At 42.9% G+C, this 14,866-nt stretch overlaps 1 protein-coding gene across 1 annotated transcript in view; it reads right to left on the bottom strand.

Moving 5' to 3' along the window:
• Positions 1–2,640: 2,640 nt before the first annotated feature.
• The window catches only part of aqr (aquarius intron-binding spliceosomal factor), a 47,206-nt gene continuing 34,980 nt past the window's right edge, over positions 2,641–14,866 (bottom strand). Inside the window, exons 32-36 of the mRNA XM_070920198.1 lie at positions 14,133–14,303; positions 8,827–8,912; positions 5,079–5,253; positions 3,633–3,743; positions 2,641–3,092 (exon numbers count right to left, since the gene is read on the bottom strand). Of these exons, the coding sequence (XP_070776299.1) occupies positions 2,835–3,092; positions 3,633–3,743; positions 5,079–5,253; positions 8,827–8,912; positions 14,133–14,303 (801 nt within the window). The 3' untranslated portion in view covers positions 2,641–2,834. The remainder of the gene's footprint in view (positions 3,093–3,632; positions 3,744–5,078; positions 5,254–8,826; positions 8,913–14,132; positions 14,304–14,866) is intronic.

Raw genomic sequence — 14,866 nt, 5'->3', positions numbered from 1 at the left:
GATTATCAGATTGTAACGTGCCCCGTTGATGATCTGGATGTACTTGTCAGGATTAGGCAGTGGCCTTGACAAAGCATGATAAGCTGGCAACCTCAAGCAATAACCACCAGGCCTTTCCGCCTGCTGAGGTCAACAGGCCGCCCACTTGCGCGGTTTTGAAGACCGGCACTGGCACATTAGTCACCCACTAATAGCAGATCAGCACAGATCATGCATAACTTTGGTAATGAGCATTACTTTATCTGTCACCGCTGATAAGAAACAAAGCGGCCAGGAGTTACAGGAGTATGACGTCCTGCTATTTTGAGCTCTAAAAAACGCCTGTTGTTTTATCCGTGATGAATAACTGCTAATTGGAATGCTGTGCAATGTGTGAACCCTCCCTACCTGATGCTTTATGCAAAGTAAAGTGGCAAACATAAGTATTCTTCCAGGAAATGAGGAGCTTTTTTTGTGTGTTAAAATCCACCAGAAAAATCTGCCCTGAGGCCCAACCTTGAAATTGAGATTGTAGAACTGATGGTTTTATGAGTGTGAAAGTGTCAGACTGAGTCCCTAGACTTGTTTTAGCTTTAAGACACAATGGTCAGACCCCCCCCCCCCCCCTCCAGGCACTACTGTCTTGGCTCTATGTAATGTGTAATTTCCTGTTGTGACACTACTGTCACATAGGGTTGGCCAATAAATTACACATTCAACACGAGTGTGTCCCACGGTGGATCCCGTGCTTTTGGGAGACGCCTTCACAGTAAAACAAGAAAATAAAAACACACCAGTCAATAAACTACAGTTATTTTAAGGGCGGAATAACTTTGAATAACTGGACTCTGACCTCTGTCGCAGTCTCAGTCCTCAAATAAAGCACTCAGCTTTCTCTAGGCTACTGAACTTCCCTCAAATTCTTCCTCTTGCACATCGTATGTCTTGCTTTTGTATTTGTAAATGTATTGCAAGCCTATTTAAATGACTGAATAACCAAAATGATTTTTGTACAAACGCCTCCTTCTCAAATTTGCTGCTGCACAAGACATTTTTATGTGACAAATTACAAGAGAATATCAGCATACCGCCTGTGCTCATGACCACATTAACAGTTTTACTGCATGCTGTTAGTCTCTGTGACATAGCAGCCCATAGCAAAGGTTAGAAGTGAGAGCTTTGCAAAGTAGCTATTAAGCTAATGAATACCTGTCTTGTGAGTATAAAAGACATGTTCACCTTCAGCAGAGAAAGGTTATGGAGGAAGTGAGCTCCTGATTTCCTTCTAGCTTGCAGCTACTCCTTCCAGTCTCCCAGATCCTGCTCGAGGCTTGCTGAGATGTTGTTGTGCGAGCAGTAGCCACTTCCCACCAGTTAGATCTAATTTACCACAAGGTACCACAGGCGACTGAATTCTCCAGAGGCCAGCTGGGAGAACACAGAAAGTTAGTAACTTGGAGGCTTAAGGGGAGGGAGGATATTACACAATTACACATTCACATGACTCAAGTAAAAGTATGCTTGCTGTCATGGGTTTGTAGAGGACTATTATATGTGACAGAACACCATGTACATTTGTGTTAGTCTCTTGTGGTAATGTTCATTTATATAGTACAAATCATGCAATATTTCAGCATCATATGATACAGTATAGTAGTCGTTGTCTTGTGGGCTCTACGCCAAAACTGTTGTTGGTAATTCGTAGGCGCAGCCGAGATTATCTCCCTTATCTCCCTTATCTAACCTCCCATTCTAATCCTTTCCTCAGCTGACAGAAAAGGCATAGCCTACTACTCCAAAATACTCAAATCTGAATGCCCTGCTCTCAGGAGATAGAAAAAAAATAGACATTGCATGGCTCCACACTTGACTGAATGCAGAAAATATGTCTCTCCACATCTATCAACACATGGTTCTCCATCAGGTCTTCAGACTGGCCCAGGCAAGAGCAGCTGTGCAGCTGACCTGTTCTCTCAGCCTGCCTGAGGTATGATGTAACAACCAACCTCTGGTGCATGATAATGAATGAATTTCCAGTCTGTGTTTTTGCCTGCAGGGCTGTGCACTGTGTTAACCTCTTCATTATTATGTTTAAATTACCAAGACCTGGGTAGGAACGTGGCTTTTGAATGGATGTTTTTTATATCAACACAAATATTAAGCCTCAAATTATTTGGTTGATTATTTGGTTTGGTTTTATTTGGTCGTCAAACCTCAACGCTGATCCAGCTGATATGAACTATTCTGCAGAGCGCTGTGTTGTTAGTACTCCACACAAAGTTATGAATGGCAGAGGATTTAAGGCTTGCTGGTTGAGTGACTGTGTACATCCAGAGGGCAAATTGAAATCCCCCAGCATGCACACTGGCCCTTGGGTGAAGTGACTGACCTACAAATGCAGCTTAGTCTCAGCTTGTGTAGCTGGTGTAGCCTGAGCCAATCAGATTTCATTTGTGCTTAAAGCAGAGGAGGGAAGCAGATGAATGGATGGAAGTATCATGACAGAGATTTTAACAAGGCTTAAACATGTCGACTATACAGTGTATTTGTCCATCAATGTGTGCGTGTGAGAGGGATATAGAGTCTCTTACAGAGTATTATGAGCTCTGGTGGGTGCACATATAGTCAAATATGTCACAGACAATGAAAGATTTCCATGTTTTTAATATAAAAGTACTGATGGTTACAAATGTTCTAGAAAAATGAATGAAACATTATCACCGGGATCTCCTTACAGTAGAAAACAAATTCAGAATCACTGACCCCCCCACTAATCTTTTCTTAAAGGGACAGTCCACTTGGTCCCCTCAATAACTGAGGCCCTTAATTAGACCGTAGTCCCGGATGTGGACGCCCTACTGCTCTTGCTCCTTTCTGTCGTCCTCCCCGTCACTGTCGCTGTCTCTGCCGGGATGCTCCGGCATCTTAGTATGGTCCACTGTGTCTTGATTTTCTTTCTTCTCACTGGTGTCCTCCGAGTTTGGCTCTCCTTCTGGGTTTTCCTGCTCCATGGGGGTTTCTTCCTGCAGTTCCCCGGAGCTAGCTGGCACTTTCTCGACCACAGCATCTGTCTTGGTTTGTTGCGGAGGCAGAGCCAGTTTCTGCTGTTGCTGCTAAGAAGCCAAGGAAAAGGAAAATATTCAAAATGAGAAGGAAGAATATTTCCACCTTTATTTTAATACTATGTTACTAAATGTCAAATTTAGGTGCATTCTACTTGGATTATAATCCTCTTTTTGAGTTAGCGCAAGAGATAATATGGGACACTGAATGTAGTGTAAAAATCACCTGATCTCCACTCTTAACATGCTTGGCTTGTGGCCTGTTAATTCTCCACATGCAGAACTACAACAATTCTCTTATATCTGACCTATTTACTGCACTGCATTTAAGTTTACAAATACCAAAATAGCAACCAGGGAGAGACGGTGACAGATTTTGGCACTGCTTCAATGCTTATGGTCACAAGACTTAAAAAAAAGACATTATCGTGTTAGTATAATGTGTGTGTACACTCAACAAGTAAAAGTACCAGTTGGTGTATCGTAGAAGAGAGCTTGATATTACTATGTAGACAGCAACAGTACTGCACTGCTGGTTGTTTTGAATGACACAGTAGACACTCTTCATTATTGCGTATCAAAGGTTTTTACCTGTCTGTACTTTTGGGAGGTCTGGATCATGTGCATGTACATGTTGTACACCAGGTTAGTCATCTCTGGCATGTTCTTGACGACTTGGTCTGGCTGTCCAGAAGCATCTCTCTAAGGGAAGGAGACAAAAAATAACAGTAAGAAAGATAGTTGTGAACCCAGGATGTGATGTGAAAGGAATGATAATGAAGAGTTACATCTGTCTTGTTAGCAGCCATTCTTTCAGGCACCACATGGTAAACTGATCTAATTTAAATGTGCAGGGAAATTACAGTTCACCAGCCCGCAACCTGCCTGTTATTTGAAAGCAAATTTCTCACTTGCTGCCTCCAGCTATCACTGCTCACATAGTATCAAAAGGAGTCGAGGATGCAGAGTTTGTAATTTAACAATATTAGTATGCAGACAGAGTCTCACAGCCTAAACTGAGGAGTGAGGCGAGCAGAATATTTAATCTGCTGGGCTGTTCCCTCCTAAACACAGGGGTGATGCTCACAGAGGCCCTTTGGGCATCGTGTCAAAGCGAATGCACCGCCGGCTTCAGTACTGTAAAACTTAACTGCGTGTGGCTTTATTGCTGTAAAACTATCAGTAAAAACATCAGGGTGTTAATGTGTTTCCCAGTGATTGACGGTGATTAGACATCAAGCTTTACTGTCTGTCCAATACCATCTAACAGTGCAGTAAATGTGTACATATCCATACGGAGCATTAAGCAGCAGTGTTATCCTTTATTTTTATGACTGCTTCTGAATCAGTCTGTGAAAGTTCTGGTCGAGTGTTGCCAGACAAAAATCTGACTTTTAATCTGCATCTGCGTGTCAGCAGCAGGGGTTTACCGACTCCAGATAGACGGGCTAAGCAGGGGCCGCATGTGTGTGCCCAAAAGAGCTGTCCCCCGAGGGGATGAACACTCTAGAGTCAGAGGAAGTGTCAGAGGCTATGGGGTATTTTAGACACCCCTGTTGCCACACACGCCAGTCAGCGAGACACAGTGACCAGACAATAGTCGTCTCATGCTGGCCTGGCGGGATTTGGGAGAGTGGTTTTGCCTTCTGACCTTCAGGGGTTAATTATAGCCAGGCCCGTGTTTCCCATGCTTGCAGATGGCCCCTGCAGAATGCTGTTAACAGACCAGGGCTTGTGGGTAAAGCTGCAGTAAGACATGGTACCAGTGAGGACCAAGGGGAATGAAGATGCCATTCAGAATATAGATGCAGGATTAGATAGCGTCAGGGGGCTGTGGCAGCAGTGACATGGATGGATGTTGGAGGAGGCAACAGTTTTATATGAGAATGGGCACAGATGTGGAACATGTGGAAAAGTAAGCTTGGATCTTATCAGCAAATCTGGAGCTTGAGTGCTTCATTATCGGCTAAACTTAATGGAGTAGAAGATTATTGTGCTTTGAGAAACTGGTGTGTGCCTGTGTGCGAGTCTACGTACAGGCTGTTCCTGGCTGTAGTATTCATGCGGTCTGATGTGCAGCTGCAGAGGTCTGGCAGTGAGCTGGTTGAAGGCAGGAGTCAGCTCGAAGCAGTTTTGGAACAGCGACACCCGGGCAAAGATGTACAGACCCAGTCTGGCTCTTGACATGGCTACCACCAGACGCCTCACATCCCTGTGGAGTGATAGGAGGAAAAAAGTTGAAAATTGGTTTGACACACGGGGAGAAAAAAAATCAAAGACAAGTGGCAGGGGTGGGGGAGGAAAGTGTGAAATTCTAAGAGGAGAAGAATTCATGTGTAGGGGCAAAAACAAAAACTGAAGTAAAGGGATCAAAGTGAAAGGATCAAGAACAGATTGTAAAGGAAGGGAAACTGCAGCAAAGTGTAGGAGGAGAGAGGTTTAGTGAAGGATAAGCAGCAACAGATGAGGGGGACAAGTATAAAAGCTCAGAGAGAAATAAAGAAATGAAAGGCAAAGGGCAGGGATAAACAAGGCAGACAAAGAGAGGGAGAGGTGGGAGAGAACAACAGAGGAGCAAAGGTTACTTTTTCTTACCATCCAGTAGAATTAAGAGATTAGAGACAGAGGAGTAATTTCCCAGAGAATGGAGGAAACTTGCTTGGCTTGCTGTAGTAGCCAAAGTGGTTGTTTATTTGCCCTATTTTACAGGAACACTGGTACTGAAGGTCTATATACCCGAGTTAAACAGCTAAAAAACATGCTTTGAATTTGATCATACAGCAAGCCCACACTTAAGATACAATGTTCTCATAGTACACATTCATATGTTGTACTCTCTAATAATTAAAGTTATATACATTACATATGGTGGAAGAAAGGCAGAAATCCGTGGACAACTTCTAAAAGCAAACATTTTTCACATAGTGAACCAATAAAAGAGGGAGGGGGTATCCTTCAACTTATTTTATTATGTAATACATCTTCGTATTGTGTGTTATAGGTGTTTGGATTGGCAACCTAATGGACCTGTGCAAAAAAAATGACCATTCAGCTGGCCTATAAATCTCTGAGACAAAAGCATACTGGCTTACAGAAATCTAAAGAAGAAGGAAGAGCATATGCGGGGGAAGAAGTATTTGGCTTACTCAAGCAGCTCTGGTGATACTGAAACAAGTCTTTGGTTTGATGTACAAGAATTTGGCACACACCCGTGTTTGTATGCATGCACTTAACACATATCAACACATACTCATGTTCAAATGCAGCCAAAAAATGTGGAATATGTCCACCTGAGCACTTCATGAGATTAAGAGGATTAATCCTTGCAATATGCATGATGAGTTCCATGAATATGTAGAGGGGGAAAAAGGCTTATGGAAATCATTGTGCACAGTGTATGAGTGTGTTAACGTGTGCAGCCGATAGGTCTAAATGACTGCAAATTTCATGGTACAAAACTTGAAAGCAAAACATTTCCACAGAGACAAACTACAAATGCCTACAACCAATGAGCACAGAGCTCTAGCAGAGATGAACCAATCATGAAGCATGATAGCCTGTGGACATGGCCCTGGTGAGGGACGCCCACCTGGGCTGTGCTGTGACATGGCAGGGCAAAGTGGACGAATACCGTTTGTGTGTGTGTGTTCCCACATGTGTGTGTGTACATGTCAGAGCGTGTCTGGATCTGTGCCTCCCTGTCAAAGTGTGTGCTCCTGCATGTGACCGTGCCTGTGTGTATCAGCAGGAAAGCTTCTCCTGTCAAAGCAAGGGTCAGCTCGTCATATGGTCAGCTGCGTCCCCTGTGGTTGTCACGGCAGCAGATTGCCATGAGGAGAGATGCAGGAAGAGGAGAGAGTGCACGAGCAGGGGGAGGGGGAGGATTGTGAGGTAGGACTCAGTGGTACACCACAGTGATGCCAGTATGGGAAAACCACAATGGACAGCACAAGAATTTTTCATGAACCACTGCTCTTTCAACCACTCAGCCGACCATTGAGAAGAGTCAGGGACACAAAGATATGAATGGATATTAAGGCAAAGCAAAAGAATGAGAATGCATTAACTAGACATTTCCTGATAATTTAATTGCTCTCTTATTAAAAGGGGAAGTGTGCCGATTTCACACATCAAAGTCTGTTTACAGGTCTTGGAGAATACTACTGCATATATGAAAAAAGGTTGTATAACTACGACATAACTTGAGTCGGCGTCAGTTGGGGCTGAAGACTACAAGTTTGAAAATGGGAAAAAAATCTGGGGGTGTGGAGTTAGAAAAAAGTGAGCTTATCAGATCTTCGTAACCTGCTCCTCATCTCTGCTTGAGGCTAGCAGCTCATAGCTACATTAGTCGATACTAGCATAACACACCCAAAACGCTAATCAAACTGTCTGTGAGTGAGTTGCAATATGGGTAATGTAGGCGCCAGGTTTGACAAGGAAGAAGAATGCAAGGAATGAAAAGGAAGATATCTCTGGTTCTGTACTCACAGTAAGAAGCTGATTGAAAAACTAGGTTTTCAGGGCTTTTAAGTTTCAATGTCCTTGATAAAACTGCTTATCCAGGAGAAAAGAAACTCTAGCACTATTGTATACCCCTTCACTGGGTGACTGGAGTTGTAGCACATTGTCATAGGGACAACCTTCAACAACCTCCCCTCCTCGAGTGTGCTGGTGTGGAAGGCACTAGAAGGCAGAGTGCAATATCCAGTGTAAGACAAGATCAAATGAATGATACCGAGAGGAGAGCAGGCGCTGCCAGCAAGATAAACTACCACTTTCTGTGGCCCGCTGCACTTCTCATTCCAGCTACATCCATTGCTTTGTCTGAGAGATGAGGAAAGAACAAAGTAGAGTTTTAACTGCCAACTAAAAATGACCATGCTCAAGGGTGGGGTGTAGGGGGGTGGGCCTGTATTTAGCTACAAAACAAATGACTTACTCACATTGGGGTTCCAATTTGCACACTTTCCAATATGAGGGTGGGTGAATGCACTAGCAGCACAGCTGCGATAAAGCTGTGAGCTACTGTACATCACAGCCAGAGGCCAGCACGGCAAGCTTAAGTGCTGTGGAAGAGTTCAGCCTCAATTGTCTGGTATTAAAACATGCAGCGTATTAAGTGTGAAGAGCTCATCAGGATCTCGTGGCGGCAGAGGAGTGAAAGGCCATTTCACTACAAATCAATTCAGTGAAATGAGGAAGAAGGCGGGAGTGAGGAGAGGAGGGAGCAGAGAGATAAGGAGACGGAGCTGAAGACTAAGAAGAGGGGGCCAGCAAGTGTAGTTGAGCAGATAGCAATGGGACATGAAATGAAAAGACATAAAACCTACCGCTGCAGTTTGGTTAACCATCATGCCCTCTTAATGACTGTTATATGGTGTGCCTTTGATCAGAACAGAGCTCTTTGTTTTATAGTCTCAACCCAATCATCAGAGCACAATAGCTTCTCTTTACCAGGACAAAAAGAATAGTCATCTCCACAGACATTGCTCCTGTCCTGAAGCACCCTTTATCCCCCCTGCATCAAATTAAGCTCATACATACTTCGAGGCAGCCTTAGTGTTGTTGTCGTTTCTACCTTTAGCAAACTTCATTCAGTAGTTACACATAAACAAAGGGGGAAGCCTCTTGAGAGCAGCACTCTCAAGAGAGAACATATTTGTCGTGTTGTTGAGGGATGTGTATCTAAGGCGCAGATCCTGTTGCACAAGTATTTTTGCAGAAGAATAGCTGCTGTAGGTCAGTTAAGTTTTTCTGCTTGGCATGCATTGTAAGTAATTACCTCAGGTGTCCCACGGCTTTGGTGCGGACCAGTGAGAGGATGATGTAGTCATTCTGCTGACCCTGGAACCTGTCCACTGTTGTCACCTGCACAGACACACAAACTTGTTCATTATTGAGCAAAAGAAACACACAAATACACATACACAAATATCACAGATATGCTAACTAAGCTATGGCAGCTGATGTATTTTGCAAAGTAAATGAGTGTGTGCATTTTAGGTAGGTGGAGGGATTTAGCTGAAATGTTTAGAAACATGAGCGTGACTGCTTTCCGTCTTAAATTCTTTTTCTTTCTTTTTTATGTATTTTTGAAGTGGGGGGGGGGGGGGGGGGGGGATGAACGATGGTGCCTGTGTCTTCTTGTTATTGCTGCTATCGCTGTGGGCCACATGGGCAGCCAGCGGGGCTAATACGGCTTAGAGGGCATTTGCTGCCACTAGCCTCTTACCTGGGCCCCTGAGAGTCGGTGCCAAGGTACTGGGGGCCACGCTGCTCGACTGGATCAGAGATTATTTCACAGAGACGGGGCTTTTTTGCCCCCCCCCCCCCCCCAAAGCAAAAAGAAACTCTTGTCAGCCAATTTGCTTTTATACCCTGGTAATCCTGTCTTGCTGAGAAGCGTACTCATTCCGTACATGAAAAACAGAGCTCTGTTTTGACTTTGTCAGTGCTGTTACACCTTACATAATAAAGACAAGATACTGCACTCAAAACTGGATACAAAGTGAGGAAATTGATGGGATGCTACCCTGTAAAAACTGAACCCACTATACATACAGTACTAGCTGTACTGTATGTATAATGGGCTGCTCCTACAGCGAACATGTCATCAATATCTGTGCACAACCCATGATTTGACTTCACTCTTGCAGTCAAAAAGAAAAAAACAACCAGTTATTCCTGTCCATCTTTTATAGAGTTTGGTAAGTTGGAGGAGCTACTTTGGGTGGCCCTCGTACTGGAAGGTAAAGTTCTATTCATTTTTCCCATTGACGATGTTGCGTGACTCACAGTTGGAGTATTCCTACAGCTTTGACTGGTATGAACCTCTCCAATGGATTCATCAGTACAAAAGATGAACAACTGCGTTAGAAAATATCTTGTTTGGAAGCTTAAGATTATGGTGTTCAGAAAAAAATGTGGGTCAATTTTGAATGAATTTAGTAACTTTGGTGCCGTGTTTTGTTTTTGCTACTGCTCTGATTCGTGCCTTTCACTCCATAGCAATGGCAACAGAGGCTAATGGGAACTATAGCGTTTAGAGCCATCTCGTCACTCCACATGACAGAAAAAACATGATTTTTCAGAAATGTAGTTGAAATGATTCAAACTGATGGGCATAACATAAACCTATAGGATCGTCTCTGAAGTGGGTTAGGGTCAAACAGGTCATAAGTCCTCCTTATTTGCTATTGTACAAAAAATACCATTATCTGGTTATATAGGCCACACTTAGAGGAATCTAAAGCCCAGCAGAAAGAGGTTGGCCTTTCTTCTATAGATCCATTCTCTAGAGTGGATCAATAGGACAACAGCTACCACGAGAAGCCACACAGGCCCAAGACTACAGCAACCAACCTATGAACCAGCCATGCTAAATAAATCATCCTGTGGTCGCGGTTACCTCCTAATGCAACTTTCAGTGATCCTGGAACTCCCTTTGACAAACCCCTCCAAAGAGAGATGGGCTAATGATGTAGTAGACCAATATTTATTTACGTCTCCCTGTTGCTATGTAGAACATGTGCAGCACCAGAGGCAACAATATGTCGGTTCTACAATAGCATGAGGCATTGCAGTCTGTATGTTCAAGTCGAATGTTTAATGCTCGAGTCAAACAGCCGCGATATGCATGCATGCACGCACGCACGCACGCACGCACATGTTCACACAAATGTGGCATACACAGACACACTACAGCACACCCTTTGTTGAAGTAGGGTATAACTGTGGACTTGAAGGAGCTATAACTAAATCGAAACAGTGCAACTTGTTTAGCAGAGAAGGGGTGCTCAAGAGAGGGAGTTATTCTTAGCCCACAGACAGTGACAACGGAGCCCAGATAGAGAATCTCCCCAAGGCGTAGCATTTTGCATGGTGTTTAGTTATTTATGAGAAATCTTCTAGGGAGTGAATTACAGAGGTCATGTCATTGTGGCACATGCATGTCTGTGGATACAAGGAAGCACACAAACACACACGGCATATTTGTGCACACACAGTATTATTGTATTTGACTGAGAATCATTTTCTTCCATCTTTCCCTCATTCTCCTCATTGTCATGAAGACAATGACAAAGTATCTCTCAGCCGATGGTCAAGCATGGATCTCTCCTCTCTTTCTTTCTTTCTTTCTTTGTGACTCACTCCATCCATCCTGCTATGTCTTATTCACAGCAATTAAGCCCTGAAATGTGCAGAAGCCAGGCTGCCAGATTATTACATTTTTCACAAGAGACTCTCAAGGATGACAGTGTAATATCTAATTTCTTGTGCCTTCAAATCCACGTGTCTCAGGATTTCATATCTGTCTAAAAAAAAAGGCATGCTGGGTGGGACATGTTAAGAAGATGTTTCCCTGTCCATGTCAACATATCTGACTATAAGATATCTTGGTTCCAGTCACACAGCAAGACTTGCTTTTCTGTTGTTAAAGAGGCTCCTGCTCTCAGAAAACAAAGATATTGCACAGGAGGGATGGAGAAAGTATGTGTTTGTAGAATGTGGACATAAAGCTGTAACAGTCACACCTTTCCCTTCTCAATCATCTATCCTTGACTCTGTTATTGTGCATCCTAACTACCTAGAGATAGATAAACTGGTCACTATATCACTGTTTTGTAGGGGTGAACAGCTGTCATGACCCTGAATCCAGTTTGCATTTATGAGTTCTGGTTAATGATCTGGATTAATAAATACTAGCCTAGGGTTTATAAGTGCATAACTGCATGCATATGCCAACTGTTGTGTTTGAGATTCAGTAGACATCTTAAGCTGGTGTGTTTATTTGAGTGTGGGACTGTGATTGGTGCTAACTGGCCTTACTCTCCCTTTCTGTCTAATTAAAGTCATCACATTAAAGTGGGCTGGTTGCTGACATCAGCTTGGTTTTAGCCATTGTGACATATTGTCAGACACACTGTGGACCCCAATGCTCAGCGCCATGACCTTTCAGCTGCTCAGCATTTTCCCCACAAGAGCCCCTCTTTCTTTTTCATCTCTCTCCCTCTCTGGCTATCTTTCTTCTCAGCAAATCTAAAAGCCTGTCACCCCAGTCACGTTATTACTGGGTATGCATACTGACTAAGGCCATGAGCACAATGAATGACACGTTATGTTTTAACATCACAGGACATTTAACATGACCAAGCACAATTTCTGGCTTGCTGTCAGAACACGACATATACTTGAAGACAAAGCAACAAGGTAGCGTTGCACAGCACAAAATACAGACAACAACAACAGGGAATCGTTAAACACTCAGGTGTTAGAATAAAAAATGTACACAAAGACACAAGAGGGATCCACTTCATGCCTGCTTGTTAGACAATGAATAAACAGCAACAAGCTGCAATGTTTGTGCCTTCATGAGTTAAATGCCAAGTCTGATGATATTCTATATTATTCTTATTGTCAGCAAATTCCATGAAAAGACCAAATAAACAAAGCCGAATACTGTTTATTTATGTGTGTCATAGACACACAGCAACAATGAACATGGGTACTTTAGTCTATCAACGACAGAAAATAGTCTAACAAATGCACAATTAACTCGTTTGAGTAAATTATTATTAAATTATTCAGCCTTTAGAAATCTAAGTATGTATTCGTGACCAGTTAAAAGATTTACGTCTCAAGTTAGGCTGGGGAAGCGGAAAGTTCCAAGAGACGGACTAAATGACACTCTGAGTGCTGATATGCCATTTTCACTCAAATCTTGCCACTTTCTCTGGCATGCCTAAATAGTCTGTGACATCATAAAGTGTGTGAAAGGCCTAAAGATGAGAGGCCAAAGAAAGGTGAGAGAATGTGGGTAGGGAAAAAGAATGGAGAGAAAGGAAAGCATAACCTGAGGCTAGCGGGTAAAAGCATTTAGCAGTACAAACAGAAAACGGATGGGAAACTGTGCCAACGGGCTGCTGACTTAACACAGTGTAAAGGAAGGAAAGGAAGAAGAGAGACAAGAGGAAATACCAATCCAACAGTATCCTTCAGGGATGAACACAGAACTGAGCTTACACCCACTCTCCAAGTATGCACATTTAAATCCTTTTCTCCAACACACACAGCGCAGTGAGTTTGATTTACAGAGGTATGCAGTTGGTTGGTATGTAAACTGTTGAGGACAGAGGGCACATAGTGTCCTGCTCTATTTGGGTCTTATGACCTGCAGCAGTCTTGATGGTCTCATGATTTGATGGAGCAGGACAATGAAGGCCAGGGTGAAGAAAAAAAAACGCTTTGCCTACAATAGTGAAAAGCGAATGAAGAACCTCTATGAGCTGCTTATATTCCACCCTGCAAGAATCAGGCGGATCCACTAAATTCAAGGAGATTCTGTATGTCACGCTGCAAGGATAAGGACAGTTGGGAAGACTTGTAGTTAAAATGTACAAACCTACTTAAATTGCACAGGGAGAGAGGGAAGACTGTGTGTGTTTGTGGTAATTTGAGGCAGAAACAGCAAAAATCTTGTGAGAAATCAGAGCTGTGATTTGTCTTTGGTACATTTCCTGCAGCCGCAACTGAAGGTGTGAAGAAACTGTGAATACTATGTTATGTGCGTTACGTATGTACATATATATGAGGTGAAAACATGTCTGTTGGGACTGTGGATTCCTTCCTGACAGAAGAGCAAAAATGTGTCATCCTCAATAGATATTAGGAGTGTGTACAGTTCATGGTTGTGGAAACGGGTGTCTTTCAGAATTACAGTGCTACATGAAATGTGTGAATGTCAACACCACATGAATACACTTTAACCAGCTAACAAACTGGAGATGTGGTTGGTGATTTAGAGGTCTGGATTAAAAAAACCCAAACATTTAAAAGAACAGACAAAGAAATTACTGAATAGAAATTAAACACAACAGGACTGCTAAGTGAACGCTGTGCTTATAATATACAGTAATACTGCTAAACAGAACACTTTGACAAAACAATTTGTTTCATATTACATTAACATGAGGAGACAATTCTTGCTTTATAATAATAATACTTGATAAAACAACAATACAATAATTGGATGCAACTGTGTGCACTCTTCACTGTGGTCATTGTCAACTGGTGCATGTGTGTCCTTACCTTGTTAGGTTGACTGAAGAAGGGATTGCCAGCACAACGCTGGTTAATGACGTCTCTGATCAGGTGTTTTTGTCCATTGTAGGTGGTGAGGATGCTGATGCGGTCAGCAGGGTAGCCCAACAGACGCATGTACATGTACAAAGCCACAGAATACTCCGCCTCCGCCAGGTTCTTCACAGGGAGAGAGAAAGGGGGGTATAACATTATTATATTTTAACTATACAATATTGTATTATATAATCAGACACAAGTAATTTTGTAGTGAATCAAAGCACTAAGCTGAATAACCCAAATACATGGGTCTCTCTTCCTATCAGCACACCCAGGACTGTCTGCTGTGTTTGACGCATTGCCTTGTTCTCATTCTCTTGTACTTTAACATCTTGCTCTAGCCCTTTCTCGCCTGTCAAGTGTTTAACTTTTCAGCCAGATAAAAGCCCACTCATTCATGCATGAGTAGCCATCTGATTTGGGCTGGAATTAATTGCCTCAGACAGAGCTCAACACCTCCACTAGCCAGGCTGGGACAAAATGTCCCAATCTAGGATCCCCTACACAGAATCGAGGAGGGTGGATGGCATATTTCTACTGTGGCTTTGATATTCATTAAGTGGGGAATAGCTGATGGTGTTTTATGCAACCAATATCATCACATTTACATTTTAACTAAGAGAGGCAAGATTTTTGGAAAATAGCTGCTGCTGGTTGTTTCCAGATTCTATACAAAGATGATT

Source organism: Enoplosus armatus, chromosome 15 (assembly GCF_043641665.1).
Source record: "Enoplosus armatus isolate fEnoArm2 chromosome 15, fEnoArm2.hap1, whole genome shotgun sequence".
Lineage (NCBI taxonomy): Eukaryota > Metazoa > Chordata > Actinopteri > Centrarchiformes > Enoplosidae > Enoplosus > Enoplosus armatus.
Note: the sequence above shows the minus strand (reverse complement) of the source record. Positions and strands in the feature narration are given on the sequence as shown.